Here is a 24,357-nt window from a genome sequence, read left to right as displayed (position 1 = left end):
GAGGCTCCTTAGTTCTTCACTTTCTGCCATAAGGGTGGTGTCATCTGCATACCTGAGGTTATTGATATTTATCCTGGCAATCTTGATTCCAGCTTATGCTTCCTCCAGCCCAGTATTTTTCATGAAGTACCCTGCATGTATGTTAAATAATTAGGGTGACAATATACAGCCTTGATGTACTACTTCTTTTCCTATTTGAAACCAGTCTGTTGCTCCATGTTCAGTTCTAACTCTTGTTTCCTGATCTGCATGCAGATTCTCAGGAGGCAGGTCAGGTGGTCTGGTACTCCCATGTCTTGAAGAATTTTCCACAGTTTATTGTCATCCACACAGTGAAAGGCTTTGGCATAGTCAATAATGCAGTAGATGTTTTTCTGGAACTCTCTTGCCCAATTATTATGTTGGGTATTTAAAAAACTGAGAGGCAATCCAGACTGGCATAAAATATCATGCTTATATATAGAATAAGCTCATCCTTACTTTCACTCTACCTACAACATTTCTCTCTCCCCATCTCTTTATCTTTCCTTTACATACACACACTCACACACACACAGACACAAAGATTAAAGTAAGAAGAAGCTGAAATCACTGAGGACAACTTGAAATCTTTCCTTGGAATCAACACTACTTTTCTTCACTACCGTCCTGGTAAATACCAGCTATAGGTAGAGATGTTCCTACCAGATATTGCTCCACCGCTAGATAGCTAAGCAGGAACATCACCTACAATATGCCAAGGAACCCAAGAGAATATTCAACCATGAAAAATTCCATCCCAAAATAGCACCTCCCAGGAGATGACTACAACTCCAATAGGAAATCATTTAACCACAAATCCCAGCTCCCCTTCACTCCTACAGCCTCAGTCACACATCTCAAAGGACTGCTTCCTTGAATCGTGACAGCTTGACCCACATCAGCAGCCTACAGGCCATATGGCAGCATAATGCCCTTCTAGCCCATTGGATAGGAAAAGGGAGGGACAACCACAAATGAATGATTGCAACTGAAATCCTATAATTTCTGATTTGTCAATAATGCTTGACATTTGGGGATTGTCTTCATACCTTAATACATCTCGGCAGCCAGAAGATATAACTGTGGACACCTAAAATGCCTCTGAAAGCATTTCATTGTCTGGGAATAATCAGGCAAAGAGTTAAGTTCTGTCTGAGGATAGAGAAGATGCCCTACATCTCAGATTGTATTATTCCTTGGTCAGTAATTTTAAAGATTTAGGGGGTAAAGTTTCTTTGGCATTCTAAAGATAAAAAGCTAAGATGCAAGAGGGATCAGGTATGTTGGCAGGAAGTGGAATATGGAAACATATACCATATACATAGGATGTGGTGGGAATTCCACATAAAGTGGAATTGATAGTCCTATTATGCCTGCAGTTAGCAAACTGCACTGACCAAACAGGCATCTGAGCTGAGTTGAATCAAGTCAGGCAACGAAATTTACATGAATAACAGAATCATAGCTCTCACCCATGTGAGAGGGATTTATCAGACATCCTCCAAATGTTCCTCTACTTAATGACCCTCCAAAATATCCTTGTCTGATGCTCATCTCCCAGTAATAGATGCAACCTGTGCAATATGAAGTGTATTTTGAGGGAAAATCTGAGTTGCAGGCCTAAGTCCTGAACTGTTGATTTATCAGCCATGCAGCATTGGACCTCCTGATTGTCAACCACAATATGAGGAGCCTAGACTAATTGACTGCCAACAACTCATTCAATTCAACATTCTCTAGGCAGTGATAGGGAATTATCTCCAGAGATGATTCTTTTCATGACTGGATAATTCTGACTATTAAAATGTTCTTACTTATTCAAAGTTAAAGTACACTTGCCTATGCTTTCTACCAATCTGAGTTTTTATACAACCCATTACAAGAGATTCTCATAATCACTGAAAACAGATAATCTCCCACCAGCTGCTTCTCACTTTGTTCCCTTTGTTGTTGTTGTTGTTGTTGTTTAGTTGCTAAGTCGTGTCCAACTCTTTTGTGACCCCATGGACCATAGCCCCACCAGGCCCCCCTGTCCATGGGATTCCCCAGACAAGAATACTGGAGTGGACTGCCATTTCCTTCTCCAGGGGTCCTTTCTGACCCAGGGATCAAACCTGAAGCTCCTTCATTGGCAGGTGGATTCCTTACCACTAAGATACCTAGAAAGCCCTTGTTCCCTTTACCACCCATCTGGCCGATCATCTGCTTACTTGACTCAGAACACGTAGCAAGCTGTCCACATCCGTATTGAGAAGTGAGTGTCAGAACTGAATGAAAAGCTAAAGAAACCATCTGACAAGGGCCAACTGAAGGACACCACCCCTTATTTTGTTCTAGTTAATGTACTTTTCTTAATGTATCCTGAAATAGCATTACCTTTGGGGCCACAACATCACACCACCACTTCCACAAAACCCCTTATTTTACTCATGGCTTCTACCCTGTACTTGCAAAGTAAGAATTTAGAACCAAAGTCAGAATTTTACTTTTAACTCAGTAAGATTCCATTTTATTAAATTTGAGCTACTTCTGTGATATGTTAAAATCTCCTTGGATCTTCAGTCTCTCCTAAAAATACTTGCCATCTTCTACCTTTCGTTTTCTTTTTCTTCTTTGGGCTGTACCACCCAGCATGGGGATCTTAATTCTGAAACCAAGGATCAAATCATGCCCCCTGCAATGGAAGCACAGAATCCTCACCACTGGACCACCAGGGAAATCCCTCTGCCCAAATTTTCATCCAAGTCACTAATAAGAATATAATGATCATAACATGGTCAAGAAAACAGTCCTGGAGCCAACTACTAGGACTGTCCTCTATATGGATAGGAAATTGTAAGATTTGTGTCCTCTGATCATTAAAACATTGCAGCCTAGATTGCCCCAGCCTTGCCACTGTCTGGACTCCACTTTTCTCAGTTCACTCACTGCTGCCCCTGCAATGATTCCACCATTAAGGTCACCCAGGACATAGGACACTTTGAAATAAACCACTGTTTCAACTGCCAAAAATATAAAAATGTCTTTCTAAAAAGGAGAAAAGGTCACTCCTAGAGTAATGTGGTATACGGGAAATAATGTGGGAGCTGGAGTCAGAATGACCTGGAATTGAATCCTGGTTCTGTAACTTACACGCTGGGTAATCTTCTCCCTGTCACTATCAGCTCCCTCATCTCAAAATTAGGGATGATAATAAGGACCTCACAGGATTGTTTCTGAGGATTAGAAGAAATATGTGCAAAATCCTAGCCCATTCTTGGCACATACTGAATGGGCATACAGTATAGATTAGGACTATTATTATATCTTGGTGAGAGAGAGACAGTAGCTCCTGGCACACAAAGATAAACCTAAGAAGAAAAGAGAAGAAAATGAAGATCTATGTTCTGTGGATGTTAACTACTAATGTTCCACAAAAGGAAAGAAAATGAGGACATTAAACAAAGATTTTTAAAGCTCTGACATATGCATACCTCACCAACTCTCAACAAGATCATCTCCTCACCCCATACCCCCACCCCTGCCAACCATCACACCCATGCATTTATTTCATCATGTCTCAGGAACTATTACAGGGTCCAAGAATACAAAAGATGATTCAAGACCCAGTCAACACCAGAATGAGAAGGAATACAAAATGGGGCACTGGGCACTACAGACACATAAGTGATTAAAGTATCATCAGTGCTGTAAGGGAGATTAATATAAACTATATGAGAGGACAGTGATCTACCTGGAGATGGAAGGTGAGGCTTTATGAAGCAGGTGGTGATTCTGGAGAGGCTTAAATAATGAAAAGAAGCTAAGATTGAGGGACTCCCCAGTAGTAAGGACAGCATATAGAGAATCTGAATAGTAGTAGACCATTAAAAGGTTATGCAAGGAACGTGGATCAGTACAGAGTGACTTTCCCATAAAATGCAGGTGATAAGAGAAGTAACTAAAAGGATACAGATTCATTACTACTGTGAAGGGGCTTATACGTCCGGTAAAGAAATTTGGAATTCTCCAGGCAAGTAGGAGCAATTAGAAGGAATGATAAGAGTAAAAGATGAATCAAGCAGGCTAATAGTGGAAGGGTTGGTTATGACATTTTTTACTAATGTCCAGATCGGAGAAGGCAATGGCACCCCACTCCAGTACTCTTGCCTGGAAAATCCCATGGGCAGCAGAGCCGGGTAGGCTGCAGTCCATGAGGTTGCTAAGAGTAAGACACGACTGAGGGACTTCACTTTCACTTTTCACTTTCATGCATTGGAGAAGGAAATGGCAACCCTGTCCAGTGTTCTTGCCTGGAGAATCCCAGGGACGGGGGAGCCTGGTGGGCTGCCGTCTATGGGGTCGCACAGAGTTGGACACGACTGAAGCGACTTAGCAGCAGCAGCAGCAGTCAAAACATGGTGAAGTCTAGAACTAAGATTGCCATGCTAGAGGTAGAGGAAGGTCTGCATAATAGACCCTCATACAGAAGTGACACATCATGACATGCCGTGAAGGCTAAAGAGAGAGAGAAATGGAAATGACTTTGTGGGGCTTTAGACACTCAGCAGATAGCGGTGTCAGGTAAGTGCTCTCAGGATTCAGAGATGGAATTTATTAATAAAAAGGGACCTGTGGTAGGTGCTTGTAACGTTGGCATGTAACGTGGGCCATGATCCCAGACTTCAGCACCCAGCAAGCTCCTCCAGGCTACAATCTCCTTGCTCTTCTGGAGAAGGAAGGAAGTAAGAGGGAATACATTTCACCTTGTCTACTTGTTCCTAAGCAAGGTGGAGATCTGGGTGTACATGTGGTCTCATCCTCCTCAACCTGGAAGATGGTGTATTTTGGTACAAGGCATGATAATTAGTTCAGTTTGAATAGTACGGACTGAGATACAGGGGACATCCAAATGGAAATGTAATCTGTTCAATATACAGTCTAGGAATAAAGAGAGAGGCCAAGGATAGGCATCTCCTGTATATTTATGAGGTCAATGAGAAAAGCCACAGCTTATTCCACAGGAAGAGTAGGTAGAACATGCCTCTGATACGCCAATTAACAACCTTGAAAACAAGACTAATGATTCTTGTCCAATAAGTTTATGCCATCTCCTAGTGATCACTGCTTCTGATTCAAGAGCCCACCTTCTTGTTCTGTTTTGAAAAATCAAAATTAAATTTGCCTACCTTCTCTGAATTCATTACACTTTGTAGAAGATCAACATTCATCATGGCAAATTCTCTCAGGATTCAGAGATGGAATTTATTGATAAAAAGGGATCTGTAGGTAGATGCATGTAATGTTGGCTTAAATATAAGCCAAATTTAATTTTTTTCAAAAATGTGTACTCTACTACTCCTCTAGAGACAAGGATAAGGAAGCACACTTATCTGTAGATATTTATCAAGCATCTACCATTCGAAGTGGGAGTAATAAAAACAACAACAACACCCAGAAGGTGTGGACCCTGCACACAAAGAGCCTGTGCTAGCCAAAGGGAATCTTTCATGAAAGCTACAGTATGCATGGGAATGATGTAAACCTAAATTGTAACTTGGTAAAACAAGTACAGATGAGTACGTGAGCAAGTTGGGAAGTAAACAGGTCGCTAGAGAAATAGAGGTGGAGATTTGGGTGGATCTGAGTTTGGTTAGGAATGAATCAGACCATCCTACAGAAGATGGCTCCTCCCCTGGATGGACCTGCTATAAAAAAGCTATGATCCCAGACTTCAGCACCCAGCAAGCTCCTCCGGGCTACAATCTCCTTGCTCTTCTGGTGAAGGAAGGAAGTAAGTAAGAGGGACTAACTCTCACCTTGTCTACTTGTTCTTAAGCAAGGTGGAGATCCGGATGTACATGTGGTCTCAGGTCAAAAGTTCTGGATGTTTGGGGTCCTTTATTTTTAGCCGCTATGTTACTAAAAGTTTATTTTGACACAGAAGGAAAATGAGGGCATAAATTTGCTTTCCACCTGGCTACTCTCTTAATATTGTTTGTTTATCTGTTTACCTATTCACTGAACAAATATATATCAACTACCTTCTATTTGCCATATGCTGTCTCTTGGCTGATTACGCAGCAATGAACAACATAAACTTAGTAGCAGAAGAAAACATTCAGTATACAAGAAATGAATATAAATTTAAACAGTGATAAGAACAATGAAGAAAAAAGACTGTGATATAGTAAAGTAATAGAATAGTACCTGAGATTGAAGGGCTAGGAAAGGACTCTTTGGGGAATTATCTTTTGAGCAGAGATCTTAAAGACAGAAGAAACTAGTAGAGGCAAACAAGAGGATTCTAAAGCAAGAGTAAATCCTTTAAAGGACAAAAAGATGCTTGGGTGCCTAGAGCATGTTTAACATGAGGAATAGCGGTATATAGTGAGTCACAGAACTAGGCAGGCCATGTAAAGAGGGGCACAGTAGAGCTTGTACATTATTTGAAGTAGATGAGAAGACATTGGAGAGTATTAAGCAGGAAGAATAACAAGATCACTCTGAGCTGCTATATGGAAAATAGGATCATAGGCAATGGTGGGAGAAAGGAGATGGACTGCAGTTTAGATGAGAGATGACAGGTTAATAGACATAGTGAGAAATAACTCTTTGTTCAAACACAAATCTAGAAACTATGTATCTCTCCATTCTCTCCTTTACACCACACTGATTTATCGCTCTGACCGGCCAAATCTGACTGGAAGACATGCCAATCCGTCTTCCTATCCACATTACCATCTTAATGTAGGCTATCCCTTCATTCCCACCTCTAGTATATGGAAATACCACAATTTTTTTATTCATTTTTTATTGATAGATATTTGGGTTGTTTTCCTTTGGGGAGATAATATAAATAATGGAGCTATGAACATTTTTGTTCATGATTTTTAGTTATAAATGTGTATATATTTCTATTGGGGTTATTCCTAGGAGTAAATCACTGGTCTTAGGTATTATCAAACAATTCTTGAAAGTATTTCTGCCAGCTTATGCTCCTTCTAGGAGTGTATGAAACACCTAGTTTCTCCATATCTTCACCAATATGTAGAATTAGTATTCTTTTTTCTTTTTGTCTTTTTAGTCATTTTGGTGGGGGTGTTATAGTCTCACACTGTTAATTTTAATTTGTAGCTCCTTGATGATTAACAAAATTGAGAACTTTTTGTGTTTATTAGCAATTTGTATATCCTATTTTGCAAAGCTCTTGTACTGTCTAACCATTTTGCTATGGGGCCATCCATATTTCTTGTATTGATTTATAGGAGTTATTTTTATATTCAAGAGAGAGCCCTTCATTGGTTAAATGTGTTGCATATATTCTTCCACTCAATGGCTTTCCTTCTCTCCTTCATAGAGTCTTTGAATAAACAGACATTCCTATCTTTAATGCACTCCAATTTATCAATCTTGTTCTTTATCATTAATATTTTTTAAGTTAACTACCCCAAGTTCTTGAAAATATTCTCCTATGTTATCTCCTTCACCATTTTTGAAAGACTATGTTTAGACTTTGTAGGCAAATAATCTCTCTTTTTTAAAAAATATTCACTTATTTGTTTGGTTGTGCCGGGTCTTAGTTGCAGCGCATGGGATCTTTGATCTTCATTGTGGCATGTGGGATGTTTTAGTTGCAGCATGTGGGATCTAGTTCCCTGACCAGAAATTGAACCTGGGCCCCTGCATTAGGAGTGTGGAGTCTTAGCCACTGAAGTTCAGTCTCCTTTATTTTTCACATGTAAAATCCACCTGGGAACACATTCATTGTTCCGTATGGGAATTCAATTAACCCGGCACCATTTATTCAAAAGACCATATTTTCCCTGCCAACTCTCATCAAAACCTGTTTCATAAATTAAATGTGCATAATGATATATCTGATCTTTCACTTATCTATTTGTTTAATGTTGCATCAGTGTCATGCTGTCTTCTTTTAGAATACACTTAACATCCCATATGTCCACAAAGTTGCTCTTCTTCAGTGTTGTTCTGGCTAATCCTGGACCCTTCCCCCCGCCTCACATTTCACAGATTCTGAATGAAATCTTACTGCATGTAAAAATGAGTTTGGGGAGATCTGACATCTTGGCAACATTGACACCTTCAACACACAAACAAGACACAATCTTCCATTTATCCATATCTTTTTAAATTAGTCTCAATAATGTTTATAATTTTCTGAGTATATATATTTCATATTTTTTGTTAAATTTCAGTTCAGTTCAGTTCAGTTCAGTCGCTCCGTTGTGTCTGACTCTGCAATGCTATGGACTGTAGCACGCCAGGCTTCCCTGTCCAACACCAACTGCCAGAGTCTACTCAAACTCATGTCCATTGTGTCAGTGATGCCATCCATCTCATCCTCTGTCGTCCCCTTCTCCTCCCACCTTCAATTTTTCCCAACATCAGGGTCTTTTCAAATGAATCAGTTCTTTGCATCAGGTGGCCAAAGTATTGAAGTTTCAGCTTCACCATCAGTCCTTCCAGTGAATATTCAGGATTGATTTCCTTTAGGATGGACTGGCTGGATCTCCTTGCAGTCTAAGGGACTCTCAACAGTCTTCTCCAATACCACAGTTCAAAAGCATCAATTCCTCGACGTTCAGCTTTCTTTATGGTCCAACTCTCACATCCATACATTACTACTGGAAAAACCATAGCTTTGACTTGACAGACCTTTGTTGGCAAAGTAATGTTTCTGCTTTTGAATATGCTATCTAGGTTGGTCATAACTTTTCTTCCAAGGAGTAAGTGTCTTTTAATTTCATGGCTGCAATCACTATCTGCAGTGATTTTGAAGTGCAAAAAGATAGTCTGTCACTGTTTCCATTGTTTCCCTACCTATTTGCCATGAAGTGATGGGACCAGATGCCATGATCTTAGTTTTCTTAATGTTGAGTTTTTTTTAATTTAAATTTATTTATTTTAATTGGAGGCTAATTACTTTACAATATCGTATTGGTTTTGCCATGTTGAGTTTTAAGCCAACTTTTTCACTCTCCTCTTTCACTTTCATCAAGAGGCTCTTTTGTTCTTCTTCTCTTTCTGCCGTAAGGGTAGTGTCATCTGCATATCTGAAGTTATTGATATTTCTCCTGGCAATATGGATTCCAGCTTGTGTTTCACCCAGTTCAGCATTTCTCATGATGCATTCTGCATATAAGTTAAACAAGCAGGGTGACAATATGCAGCCTTGACGTACTCCTTTTCCCATTTGGAACGAGTCTGTTGTTCCATGTCCAGTTCTAACTGTTGCTTCTTGACCTGCATACAGATTTCTCAGGAGGCAGGTCAGGTGGTCTGGCATTCCCATCTCTTGAAGAATTTTCCACAGTTTATTGTGATCCACACTGTCAAAGGCTTTGGCATAGTCAATAAAGCAGAAGTAGATGTTTTTTCTGGAACTCTCTTGCTTTTTCAGTGATCCAGTGCATGTTGGCAATTTGATCTCTGGTTTCTCTGCCTTTTCTAAATCCAGCTTGAACATCTGGAAGTTCATGGTTCAAGTACTGTTGAAGCCTGGCTTGGAGAATTTTAAGCATTATTTTGCTAGTCTGTGAGATGAGTACAACTGTGTGGTAGTTTGAGCATTCTTTGGCATTGGCTTTCTTTGGGATTAAATCTTTGTTAGATTTAACTTCTAGCAGTTTCCTGACTTTTTATACTTTTGTAAATAGCATCATTCCTTATTTCAATTTCTGTTTCTTGATTTTGTATAGAAGCACAAATGAATTTTGTATATTTATCTTGTATCCAGCAACATTGTTAATTTTATGTATTCTAGTAATTTATACATTTTTTTAATTTTCTACATATGGAAGTCACATCATTCTTAATAATGACAGTTTTGTTACTTCATTTCCAATTATTCTGTTTTTCATTCTTTGTCTTAATTTTTGCTGTACCTAGGAACTTCAAAACAATGTTGCATAGTATACTAGCAGGTGTACTGATCTCATTCAAAAACTGAGGGAGAAAAGTATTCACCATGTAACCATGAAGTATGCTGTTTACTATAGTACCATCAAGGTGAAAGTGAAAGTGAAAATCGTTCAACTCTGTCCGACTGTTTCGGACCGGATGGACTCTACAGTCCATGGAACTCTCCAGGCCAGAATACTGAAGTGGGTAGCCTTTCCCTTCTCCAGCGGATCTTTCCAACCTAGTGATCGAGCTCACGTCTCCCACATTGCAGGCGGATTCTTTACTAGCTGAGCCACAAGAGAAGCCCAAGAATACTCGAGTGGGTAATCTATTCCTTCTCCAGCAGATCTTTCTGACCCAGGAATCCAACCAGGGTCTCCTGCATTGCAGGCGGATTCTTTACCAACTGAAGTATCAGGGAAGTCGGACAGGACTGAGCGACTTCACTTTCACTTTTCACTTTCATGCACTGGAGAAGGAAATAGCAACCCACTCCAGTGTTCTTGCCTGGAGAATCCCAGGGACGGGGGAGCCTAGTGTGCTGCCTTCTATGGGGTCCCACAGAGTCGGACACGACTGAAGTGACTTAGCAGCAGCAGCAGCAGGTACAACTCATATTCGTAAATAAAAATTAATGTTGGATTTTTTTATGGACAAGAATATATTTTTATTATAATTACTTCTTTTTTTTTTAATTTTTTTATTTTTTTTTTAAATTTTAAAATTTTTAATTCTTACATGCATTCCCAAACATGAACCCCCCTCCCACCTCCCTCCCCACAACATCTCTCTGGGTCATCCCCATGCACCTGCCCCAAGCAAGCTGCACCCTACGTCAGACATGGACTGGCGATTCAATTCTTACATGACAGTATACATGTTAGAATTCCCATTCTCCCAAATCATCCCACCCTCTCCCTCTCCCTCTGAGTCCAAAAGTCCGTTATACACATCTGTGTCTTTTTTCCTGTCTTGCATACAGGGTCGTCATTGCCATCTTCCTAAATTCCATATATATGTGTTAGTATACTGTATTGGTGTTTTTCTTTCTGGCTTACTTCACTCTGTATAATTGGCTCCAGTTTCATCCATCTCATCAGAACTGATTCAAATGAATTCTTTTTAACGGCTGAGTAATACTCCATTGTGTATATGTACCACAGCTTTCTTATCCACTCATCTGCTGATGGACATCTAGGTTGTTTCCATGTCCTGGCTATTATAAACAGTGCTGCGATGAACATTGGGGTACATGTGTCTCTTTCAATTCTGGTTTCCTCCGTGTGTATGCCCAGAAGTGGGATTGCTGGGTCATAAGGTAGTTCTATTTGCAATTTTTTAAGGAATCTCCACACTGTTCTCCATAGTGGCTGTACTAGTTTGCATTCCCACCAACAGTGTAGGAGGGTTCCCTTTTCTCCACACCCTCTCCAGCATTTATTGCTTGCAGATTTTTGGATCGCAGCCATTCTGACTGGTGTGAAGTGGTACCTCATTGTGGTTTTGATTTGCATTTCTCTAATAATGAGTGATGTTGAGCATCTTTTCATGTGTTTGTTAGCCATCCGTATGTCTTCTTTGGAGAAATGTCTATTTAGTTCTTTGGCCCATTTTTTGATTGGGTCATTTATTTTTCTGGAATTGAGCTGCAGAAGTTGCTTGTATATTTTTGAGATTAGTTGTTTGTCAGTTGTTTCATTTGCTATTATTTTCTCCCATTCAGAAGGCTGTCTTTTCACCTTGCTTATATTTTCTTTTGTTGTACAGAAGCTTTTAATTTTAATTAGATCCCATTTGTTTATTTTTGCTTTTATTTCCAGAATTCTGGGAGGTGGATCATAGAGGATCCTGCTGTGATTTATGTCTGAGAGTGTTTTGCCTATGTTCTCCTCTAGGAGTTTTATAGTTTCTGATCTTACATTTAGATCTTTAATCCATTTTGAGTTTATTTTTGTGTACGGTGTTAGAAAGTGATCTAGTTTCATTCTTTTACAAGTGGTTGACCAGTTTTCCCAGCACCACTTGTTAAAGAGATTGTCTTTATTCCATTGTATATTCTTGCCTCCTTTGTCAAAGATAAGGTGTCCATATGTGTGTGGATTTATCTCTGGGCTTTCTATTTTGTTCCATTGATCTATATGATATCTATAGGACATTTCACCCCAAAACAATGAATTTCACTTTTTTTTCAAGTGCTCATGGAACCTTCTCCAGGATAGATCACATCCTGGGCCATAAATCTAAACTTGATAAATTCAAAAAAATCGAAATCATTCCAAGCATCTTTTCTGACCATAATGCATTAAGATTAGATCTCAATTACAGGAGAAAAACTATTAAAAATTCCAACATATGGAGGTTGAACAACACACTTCTGAATAACCAACAAATCACAGAAGAAATCAAAAAAGAAATCAAAATATGCATAGAAACTAATGAAAATGAAAACACAACAACTCAAAACCTGTGGGACACTATAAAAGCAGTGCTAAGAGGAAAGTTCATAGCAATACAGGCATACCTCAAGAAACAAGAAAAAAGTCAAATAAATAACCTAACTCTGCAACTAAAGCAACTAGAAAAGGAAGAGTTGGAGAACCCCAGAGTTAGTAGAAGGAAAGAAATCTTAAAAATTAGGGCAGAAATAAATGCAAAAGAAACAAAAGAGACCATAGCAAAAATCAACAAAGCCAAAAGCTGGTTCTTTGAAAGGATAAATAAAATTGACAAACCATTAGCCAGACTCATCAAGAAGCAAAGAGAGAAAAATCAAATCAATAAAATTAGAAATGAAAATGGAGAGATCACAACAGACAACACAGAAATACAAAGGATCATAAGAGACTACTATCAGCAGTTGTATGCCAATAAAATGGACAACGTGGAAGAAATGGACAAATTCTTAGAAAAGTACAATTTTCCAAAACTGAACCAGGAAGAAATAGAAAATCTTAACAGACCCATCACAAGCACGGAAATTGAAACGGTAATCAGAAATCTTCCAGCAAACAAAAGCCCAGGTCCAGACGGCTTCACAGCTGAATTCTACCAAAAATTTCGAGAAGAGCTAACACCTATCCTCCTCAAACTCTTCCAGAAAATTGCAGAGGAAGGTAAACTTCCAAACTCATTCTATGAGGCCACCATCACCCTAATACCAAAACCTGACAAAGATGTCACAAAAAAGGAAAACTACAGGCCAATATCACTGATGAACATAGATGCAAAAGTCCTCAACAAAATTCTAGCAATCAGAATCCAACAACACATTAAAAAGATCATACACCATGACCAAGTGGGCTTTATCCCAGGGATGCAAGGATTCTTCAATATCCGCAAATCAATCAATGTAATTCACCACATTAACAAATTGAAAAATAAAAACCATATGATTATCTCAATAGATGCAGAGAAGGCCTTTGACAAAATTCAACATCCATTTATGATAAAAACTCTCCAGAAAGCAGGAATAGAAGGAACATACCTCAACATAATAAAAGCAATATATGACAAACCCACAGCAAACATTATCCTCAATGGTGAAAAATTGAAAGCATTTCCCCTAAAGTCAGGAACAAGACAAGGGTGTCCACTTTCACCGCTACTATTCAACATAGTTCTGGAAGTTTTGGCCACAGCAATCAGAGCAGAAAAAGAAATAAAAGGAATCCAAATTGGAAAAGAAGAAGTAAAACTATCACTGTTTGCAGATGACATGATCCTCTACATGGAAAACCCTAAAGACTCCACCAGAAAATTACTAGAGCTAATCAATGAATATAGTAAAGTTGCAGGATATAAAATCAACACACAGAAATCCCTTGCATTCCTATACACGAATAATGAGAAAGTAGAAAAAGAAATCAAGGAAACAATTCCATTCACCATTGCAACGAAAAGAATAAAATACTTAGGAATATATCTACCTAAAGAAACTAAAGACCTATATATAGAAAACTATAAAACACTGATGAAAGAAATCAAAGAGGACACTAATAGATGGAGAAATATACCATGTTCATGGATCGGAAGAATCAATATAGTGAAAATGAGTATACTACCCAAAGCAATTTACAAATTTAATGCAATCCCTGTCAAGCTACCAGCCACATTTTTCACAGAACTAGAACAAATAATTTCAAGATTTGTATGGAAATACAAAAAACCTCGAATAGCCAAAGCAATCTTGAGAAAGAAGAATGGAACTGGAGGAATCAACTTGCCTGACTTCAGGCTCTACTACAAAGCCACAGTCATCAAGACAGTATGGTACTGGCACAAAGACAGACATATAATTACTTCTTTATAATGCATTTTATTCATTCACTGCCAGAATTTTCAGATTCCATTGGAATGAAAGAAAAATTGAGCCAGGAATATGCTAAGCTTTAATTTGCATGTCCATTGTAGGGGTTTTATCAAATGTTTTTTGCATCTATTAAGAGGTTCAAAAAAACTGTTTTCCCAGTATTCTATCAGTTCTCATATATTAAAACAAACACAATTTTTAAGAATAAAACTTTCTTAAGTATAATGCATATTCTTTTTGTACAATACTAGATTGAGTTTATTATTTTCTTTCAGATTCTTTCTATATTCATAAAGGAAATTCTTCTGAAAACGTTGTTTCTTGTAATATCCTTGTCAGGTTATGGGTACTGAGGTTATGTTGGATTCATAAAATCAGTGTTCTCCTTTTTTAATTGCCCTGAAACAATCTGTGGTATTAGAGTTATTTCTTACATATTAAACAAAATTCACTACTAAAGCCAACTGATTTGTAGTCACCCCTCCCTTCAATATGGAATACTTCCTGTTGTTTACATTTGCATAGGAAGCATTTTTCTAGAAATATGTCATTTAACTTTTCAAAAATTTTCTATAAAGTTTATAATATGCACTTATCTTTCTAGCACCTATAAAACATAAGGCAATATCCCCTTTTATTTTCCTGATATTGACTACTTATGCCTTTCTCCTCTTTTCTTATTTATTCAGAGTTTCTCAATTTTATCAAATTTTCAAAAATCTTGGCTTTTTGATCTCTAAATTTGTTTCCTATTTCATTAATATCACTTTTTATCTTTATTATACTTTCTTTGGACTGAATTTGTTGTTCTTTTCCAAAATTCATAACATATATGGTTAGGTTATTGATTTTTCAGCCTTTCTTTTGTAATATATGTAATAAAACTATAAATTTTTCATTAGGCATGGAATGACTGTATCCCACAAGTTTTGCTATTTCATATTTTCTCATCTGTATTTAGCTCAAAATATTTTCTCATTTACACTGCAATGTATTGTATGACCTATTTGTTATTTAGAAGTTACTGCTTAATTTCCAAACATTTGTGGAGATTTTTGGATGTTTCTTTCTATCGTTGAAATCTAGCTTCATTTCACTGTGGTACAAAACAAATTCTGCATGATTTTAATCCTTTAAAATTTGTTGAAATTTTCTTTATGATTAGCATATAGTAAATTTTCAAAAGTCTCATATTCATTTCAGTACAATGTGTATATTATATTTGTTAGACACAATGTTCCATATATATGTTACTGTCTTATGAATTTTGTGGAACTCTTCTATAGCCTTATAATATTTTTGTTTACTTGTTCTATCAGTTGCTGAGAGAAGTATGTTACCTACTATAATTACAGATTTGTCAATTTGTCCTTATAATTCTGTCATTTTTTATTGTACATATTATGAGGCTATGTTATTAAGTATGTATCAATTTAAATTCTTATATCTTCCTCATGAACTAGCCATTTATTGTTATGAAATATCCTTCTAGTTATACTTTTGTCTTAAAATCTACTCTACAGATGTTAATATAGCAAAAACAATAGCTCTCCTTTAATATTTGAATAACATATCTTTTTCCAACACATATCAGACTTAAGTGTGTCTCTTGTAGATTTAGTCCATTCTTATTCAGCATCATTACTGCTTAAATCTATCTGGTTTAAATCTACCATATTACTACGTGGTGTCTAATATCCTACCTGTTTTACATTTCTTTTTCTCTTTTCTAACTTTTTTGGATGAATTACATATTCATCAGTTAATTTTTGTCATATCAGCTTATTAATTACACATCCTTTTACTGGTCGTTTCATGTTTACCTTAGACATTACAACACAACACCTACCCTTGGACTTACTAGAGTATGTGACACTCCAACAACCCAAGTATCCTATAGCACCGGAACTCTGTTTACCCTTTCCAACCTTATTTATGATAGCTATATACTATCATAAATCTTGAAAGATATTATTATTGCTGTTTTTTCCATCACTATTCATTTAGATTTTCCCCTATACTTACACTTTTGACTTTTTCTTCATTCTTTCCTACCTCTCTGTGCTTCTGACTAGGATCATTCTTTAATATTTCCTTTAGAGTAAATCTTATGGTGTAAGGTAAATCTGTTTTGTTTGCTTGAAAATATCCTTACTTAAGCTTTCTTTTTCATATATACTTTCACTGGGTATAGAATTCTAGGGTAGAACTTACTTTCCTACAGGAAGATAAGAAAAACATTTCACTGTCTCCTGGCTTCCATTATTTCTTTTGAAAAGTCAGTAGTTGGTTTTTTGAAGATAATATGTTTTTTCTCTGGCTGGTTTTAAGATTTCCTCATTGTCTTAAGTGTTCAGACATTTTTTATTATGCATCTAGGTATTGTTTTCTTTTATATATCTGCTTGGAGTTGATAATACTTCTTGAATCTGTGGCTTGATATCTTCCACCAGTTTTTAATAATTGCAGTTACTTAACTCCCCAAATTACTGTAGTTCCCTTCTAATCTGAATGTAAGCTTCAACAAATTATCACAATTTTGATAGTGTTATGATACCTAAACACACACACATAAACACCAGCTTTCCAGTTGTCCTTAAAAGAATCTTACTTTGAAAGAACCCTAATTAGTGATTCTACAAAATGATCCTTTAAAAACTGAATCAGATTACTCTGTTTCAAAAAAAAAAAAATCATTAAGTGACTTCCCATTACACTTACAATAAAAAGCACAAATGTTACCCTATTTAGAAAATCATCATTTTCTAACCTCTGTCTGTAAGTCTGACTTTAAGTTGTATTACTCCTGATTTGTTCTGGAATTGGTATTTTTTCTATATCACTAATCTTCCAAGTTGATTCCCACATTCACATGACTGCACTATTCCTTTTACCTAAAATTATTCAACTAATCAACAAGGTTAATTCCTTCTTATTTTTCTATTTTAAGCTCAAATGTCCTTTTCTTAACACAAAATCTCCTCTGATCAATCTAAAGCACATCCCTCACAATAACACTATATATTAACAGCACCATTCTTATTTTAATGGTATGCATGTCACTTCTCAATATCTAATTTCTTCATTCATTTGTTTATTGTCTTCAGAAGAATAGGTACTTCATTCATCTTGTTTATTATTATATCCCCAGAGCATAAAATAGTACCTAATCCTGTAGTAGGTGTTGAATATTTGTTAAATAAATTAAGGTATCAATGAATGAGTGTAGAAATCAAAGGTAAGGTCATGCTTGGAGGTATCAATCTAGAAGTAATTAGACAGTATCTGAAGTCAAGAGGTCCAATGAGATTTCAGTGAATAGATATATTTTAAAAGAGAAGGTCAAGGACATAGGCCATGGGGATTTTCCAACATTTTGAAATTAAGCAAAAGATGAGACATTAGTAAAGAATATTGAGAAAGAGCAGCTGATAGACTAGAGGTGTATAAGGAGAATGCAGTGTTAAGATCCAAGAAACAAACAACCAAAAATTCCATGAAAAAGGGAATGAGCAATTCTACACCCCTAAGAGGATGAAAGATGAGGAGGATGAACAACTGACCACTGTATTTAGCAACTTATAGACCATAGGTTATTCAACACAAATCAGTTTCAAGTTTGGAGGGAAAAATTTGAGAGAACTGGTTTTAAATGAGTGGTAAACATAAAATGAGGGGAAGCACAGAAAATTCTTTGAAGACTCTTTGCTGAGAAAGTAAACCATTCACTAGGAGAGCTGGATAGAGTGGAATATCTTGATGGTGGGTGAGATATTGTTCAAGGGAAGATCTTCAAGATGGAACAAACTCCAGCATGTTTTTGCTGTGAATCAAAATTAATTACTAGATAAGGCAATAGTGTGGAGGGAAGAAATGTGGCCAATTTAAGGGATATTGTAAAAGTACACTCAATAAAACATGTTGATGAATTAGATACAGGATGTGAAAAAAAGGATAACCAAGACTAAATCCCAGGTTTGTGGCTTGAGCAATCAGTGAGATAGGGATAACTGGGGAGGAGAGGTAGGTGGCATAAAGTAGTTGGAAATTAAGGCTTCTGTCATGAACATGGTAGACTTAAGATCTCTTTTAGGCCCAAGCAGAAATATTTGATAAGTACTTAGACATACAAATGTCAAGCTTGGAGGAGACTTTATGGCTGGATATATAAATTTCAGAGTTGTCAACCTACATAGGATTTAAAGTTACACAGCCAGTTGAGACCCCTCCACTCCTCCCAAGGGAGCATAAAATACAGAAAAGGAACTAAGGACTCAATCTCAGGCACATTAACATTAGAGCCTGGGATAAGAGACTAAGAAAAATAGGCAGTGAGGTCAGAAGGAAAAAACTAAAGAGAATGGGTTCTCTGAAGGAGGATGTAGCCACCTACATCAAATGCTGCTGATATGTCTAGCATATGTGAAATGAAAATGGATAGTTGGACATAGTAAGTTAAAGGGTATTTTTTTTTAATCATCATGAGAGCTTTAGTGGATTTTTGAGACAGAAAGATAATCTGAATAAAAGAAAATAGAAAGTGAAGAAAAAATATAGGTATATCTTGTGAGGGGTTTTGGTATAGTAGAGAAAAGATAAATCAGGTGGTGCACAAAGGAAGATGTAGGACGAGGGAGGGGATATAAATAAGAGAGATTTCAGCATGAACACATGCTGTAGTGAAAGTTTCAGAAAAAAAAATTGATGAGGTAGGAGAAAAAGTGAATAACTACAAAAGCAAATTGTTTGAATAGGCAAGAGAGAGGGAGATCCAGTGCCAAAATAAAGGACAGAAGGACAATTTATCCACAAAACAGTAGTGAAAGTTAAAGTATGTGGATACAAATGCAAAAGGCTGGATGAACAGATTCTGGAAAAATGAAATTCTTTCCTAATAGATCACAAGTTTTCAGTGAAATAAAAATCAATGTCATCTTCTGAGATAAAGGAAAGGAAGAATCTATTGCAGCTTTTGCCAAAGGTCTGTGAGAGTATCTAAATTCCACTGTGAAAAACACCAATACAGTACACTAATGCATATATATGAAATTTAGAAAGATGGTAATGATAACCCTATATGTGAGACAGCAAAAGAGACACAGATGTATAGAACAGTCTTTTGGACTCTGGGAGAAGGCGAGGGTGGGATGATCTGAGAGAATAGCATTGAAACATGCATATTATCATATGTGAAACAGATCGCCAGTCCAGGTTTGATGCATGAGACAGGGTGCTCAGGGCTGGTGCACTGGAATGACCTAAAGGGATAGGATGGGGAGGGAGGTGGGAGGGGGGTTCAGGATGGGGAACACATGTACACGCATGGCTGATTCATTGAATGTATGGCAAAACCACTACAATATTGTAAAGCAATTAGCCCCCAATTAAATAAATTTTTAAAAATAAAGCTATTGAGTAGAAAAGTAAAAAAGAAAAGTGTGTTTTGAGAGATATTTTGTTATTTTGTGACTTATGATATTCTAGGCATGCAAATAGAAGAATAGTTTGATGTGGGGGAAGAAAAAGAGAGATCAAGACCAAAATGTTGGCAGTCCAGTCAAACTGTGTGTTGATACTCATCACGTAGGTGATGGATAGAAGTTTTTTGTGGCCACCTTCCATTTTTAAAGCTGGACTACCTAGGAAAAGATATAGGTTTATAAATGTGAAATTTTATCATCATAATTGATATGACCTACAAAATGAAATAAATTAATGTGCACTTTAACTTCTTTCTAGGTTCACCTATAATTCCAAAAGATGTCGACTCTTCTGGAAAACATCAATGGCATCATCAAAATATTCCACAAATATTCAAAAACAGATAAGGAGGCTGACACATTGAGTAAAAAAGAGCTGAAGGAATTGCTGGAAGTGGAGTTTCGGCCCGTCTTGAAGGTAAAAGTTATTTGCCAGATAAAACAGTATATCACTTTTGTTCTGCATCAAAAAATGTCAAAATATTACTGTGAAATCTTTATGAGTTGTTTCTCTTGGCATAGGAACAAATATAATTTTATTTCAAACAGATATAATTTGTTCAGCTTTTTATACCTCTATATATATCATACACACACATTGTCTATGGAAAAACACAAATATTTGTTAAAAAGAAGTAAACCAAAGTTAACTTATCATAATAGTCCCTCTAATTTCTAGAATGTAAAGAGGGTATGTCTAAAAGATAATTCCATGGAAAAATTTACAAAATGCTGACACTGGAAGAATTAAAAGAAGAACATGCCCCATCAAATTTTTTGTGTCACCATACTAGCATTTAAGATTTAGGTCTTTTAGGACAGTACCAACAGCTCTTTACTAAGTCAAGATAAAACAAACATCATTAAAGAAAACATTCGGTTCTCCTTTTATACAGCAAGAATTCACATTTCCAAAGTTCACTTTAATTATTTAATCTTCCACTTCAGTCACTCTCATGTACTCTTCCTGTCTTTCCTGTTTACAGAATCCAGATGACCCAGACACCACTGAAGTTTTCATGCATATCCTTGATGTAGATCACAACAAGAAAATAGACTTTACAGAGTTTTTTCTGATGGTATTCAAGTTGGCTCATGCATATTATAATTATACTCAAAGACAGAATTTACAGACAGCAGGACAAAAACAGAAAAAGTATACATACCGCTACGAAGATGAAGAAGATGATACAGAAGAAGAAAAAGAAACAAAAAGAAAGTACAGTCATTCAAGAAGTGGTGGAAAGAATCAAGACAGATCAAAGAGCCCAAGAGGAAGAGGAAAAAAGAGACATGGATCTAAATCTGGAAGTAAACAAAGAAGAGATGACACACCAACCTCTGGACACAGACATGGATGCAGCAAAAAACATCATGAGTCAAGAAGGGAAAAGAAAAGGAGATCACGCTCTACTGAACCAAAAGAAAGAAGGCACATGTCAAGTGTTAGCCCAACCAGGGGATATGAAGAAAAAGAAGAAGAATGTGGTTATGAAAATAAAGGTAAAAGAAGTGCAAAATGTACAGGATCAGAGTATGATGATTCCTATCAAGTTTGTGAAGACAAAGTGACTACGAATTTTCAATCCAGTCACAGTAAAAACTATGGGTCAAACATCACGAAGGGCAGAGACACGGAAGGACATTCACGAGATACAGGTAGGAAATTCGTATTCACTCATGGAAGATCAGGTTCCAGTTCAAGGAATCAAAATGGTTCTGTCCAGACTCATGCAGGAGATAATTCTACCCACTCAGAATCCCAACAAGAGACACACAGTGAATCTGTCAACAGAAGGTCAAGAAACACTGGGCAAAGACAGGGGAGCCACCATGAGCAGTCAAGAGACAGCTCCAGACTCTCTGGAACTGGACATGGACAAACTTCAGCTGAATCTGGAAATGGCAGACATAGAGAATCCAGTGTTAGTCAAGCCAGTGACAGTGTGGGACACGCCAGAGATTCAGATAGGCGTTCTGAGACAACTCACGGAAGACCTGGTTCCAGCTCAAGGAATCAACATGGTTCCTCCCATGGTCAGACAGGGGACAGTTATAGGCACTCAGAGACCAATCAAGGGAGCCACAATGAGAGACACGCCAGAGATTCAGGTAGGCATTCTGAGACAACTCATGAAAGACCTGGTTCCAGCTCAAGAAATCAACATGGATCTTCCCATGGCCATACTGGAGACAGTTCTAGGCGCTCAGAGTCCCATCAAGAGAGACATAGTGAATCTGTCCATGGAAGGTCAGGATCCAGCACTGGGCAAAGGCAGGGGAGTCACCATGAGCAGTCAAGAGACAGCTCCAGACAGTCTGGAACTGGACATGGACAATCCTCAGCTGGATATGGAAGCAGGAAACATAGGGAATCCAGTGCTAGTCAGGCCAGTGACAGTGAAGGACATTCAGAAGACTCAGGTAGACGTCCGTGACAACTCATGGAAGACCTGGTTCAGCTTCAAGAAATCAACATGGATCTGTCCATGGACAGACAAGAGACAGTTCTAGGCACTCAGAGTCCCATCAAGGGAGGCACAGTGATACTGTCCACCAAAGGTCTGGATCAAGCACAGGGCAAAGACAGGGGAGCCACCATGAGCAATCAAGAGACAGCTCCAGACAGTCTGGAACTGGTCATGGACAAACCTCCACTGGATCCGGAAGCAGTAGGCACAGGCAATCCAGTGCTAGTCAGGCCAGTGACAGTGAAGGACATTCAGAAGACTCAGGTAGACAGTCCGTGGCAACTCAAGGAAGATTTGGTTCCAGCTCAAGAAACCAACGTGGATCTTCGCATGGCCAGACAGGAGACAGTTCTAGGCACTCAGCATCTCATCAAGGGAGGCACAGTGAATCAGTCCATGAAAGGTCAGCATCTAGACCTGGGCAAAGAGAGGGGAGCCACCATGAGCAGTCAAGGGACAGCTCCAGACAGTCTGCAACTGGACATGGACAATCCTCTGCTGGATCTGGAAGCAGCAGACATAGGGAATCCAGTGTTGGTCAGTCCAGTGACAGAGAGGGACATGCAAGAGATTCAGGTAGACAGTCTGTGACACCTCACACAAGGTCTCGTTCCAGCTCAAGAAACCAACATGGAGCTTCCCACGGCCAGAGAGGAGATAGTTCTAGGCGCTCAGAGACCAATCAAGGGAGCCACAATGAGAGACACGCCAGAGATTCAGGTAGACATTCCGAGACAACTCATGGAAGACCTGGTTCCAGCTCAAGAAATCAACATGGATCTTCCCATGGCCATACTGGAGACAGTTCTAGGCGCTCAGAGTCCCATCAAGAGAGACATAGTGAATCTGTCCATGGAAGGTCAGAATCCAGCACTGGGCAAAGGCAGAGGAGCCACCATGAGCAGTCAAGAGACAGTTCCAGACACTCTGGGTCTCAACAGGGACAAACCTCCACTGGATCCAGAAGCAGCAGGCACAGCGAATCCAGTGTTAGTCAGGCCAGTGACAATGAGGGACATGCAAGAGATTCAGGTAGGCATTCTGAGACAACTCATGGAAGATCTGGTTCCAGCTCAAGGAACCAACATGGATCTTTCCATGGCCAGACAGGAGATAGTTCTAGGCACTCAGAGTCCCATCAAGGGAGCCACGGTGAATCTATCCACCAAAGGTCTGGATCAAGCACTGGGCAAAAACAGGGGAGACACCATGAGCAGTCAAGAGACAGCTCCAGACAGTCTGGGTCTCAACAGGGACAAACCTCCACTGGATCCAGAAGCAGTAGGCACAGGGAATCCAGTGTTAATCAGGCCAGTGACAGTGAGGGGCATGCAAGAGATTCAGTTAGGCATTCTGAGACAACTCATGGAAGATCCAGTTCCAGCTCAAGAAACCAACATGGATTTTCCCATGGCCAGACAGGAGACAGTTCTAGGCACTCAGAGTCTCATCAAGGCAGGCACAGTGATTCTCTCCAAGGAAGGTCAGGATCTAGCACTGGGCAAAGACAGGGGAGTCACCATGAGCAGTCAAGAGACAGCTCCAGACAGTCTGGAACTGGACATGGACAATCCTCAGCTGGATATGGAAGCAGGAAACATAGGGAATCCAGTGCTAGTCAGGCCAGTGACAGTGAAGGACATTCAGAAGACTCAGGTAGACAGTCCGTGACAACTCATGGAAGACCTGGTTCAGCTTCAAGAAATCAACATGGATCTGTCCATGGACAGACAAGAGACAGTTCTAGGCACTCAGAGTCCCATCAAGGGAGGCACAGTGATACTGTCCACCAAAGGTCTGGATCAAGCACAGGGCAAAGACAGGGGAGCCACCATGAGCAATCAAGAGACAGCTCCAGACAGTCTGGAACTGGTCATGGACAAACCTCCACTGGATCCGGAAGCAGTAGGCACAGGCAATCCAGTGCTAGTCAGGCCAGTGACAGTGAAGGACATTCAGAAGACTCAGGTAGACAGTCCGTGGCAACTCAAGGAAGATTTGGTTCCAGCTCAAGAAACCAACGTGGATCTTCGCATGGCCAGACAGGAGACAGTTCTAGGCACTCAGCATCTCATCAAGGGAGGCACAGTGAATCAGTCCATGAAAGGTCAGCATCTAGACCTGGGCAAAGAGAGGGGAGCCACCATGAGCAGTCAAGGGACAGCTCCAG

General features: G+C 38.6%; 1 protein-coding gene across 1 annotated transcript in view; it reads left to right on the top strand.

Annotated features, from left to right (window-relative positions):
• LOC106501763 (hornerin) overlaps positions 5,762-24,357 on the top strand; it is a 53,137-nt gene continuing 34,541 nt past the window's right edge. Inside the window, exons 1-6 of the mRNA XM_018046519.1 lie at positions 5,762-5,794; positions 19,976-20,134; positions 20,703-22,146; positions 22,279-22,590; positions 22,804-23,843; positions 24,000-24,294. Of these exons, the coding sequence (XP_017902008.1) occupies positions 19,997-20,134; positions 20,703-22,146; positions 22,279-22,590; positions 22,804-23,843; positions 24,000-24,294 (3,229 nt within the window). The 5' untranslated portion in view covers positions 5,762-5,794; positions 19,976-19,996. The remainder of the gene's footprint in view (positions 5,795-19,975; positions 20,135-20,702; positions 22,147-22,278; positions 22,591-22,803; positions 23,844-23,999; positions 24,295-24,357) is intronic.

Source organism: Capra hircus, chromosome 3 (genome assembly GCF_001704415.2).
Source record: "Capra hircus breed San Clemente chromosome 3, ASM170441v1, whole genome shotgun sequence".
Taxonomy (NCBI): domain Eukaryota; kingdom Metazoa; phylum Chordata; class Mammalia; order Artiodactyla; family Bovidae; genus Capra; species Capra hircus.
Note: the sequence above shows the minus strand (reverse complement) of the source record. Positions and strands in the feature narration are given on the sequence as shown.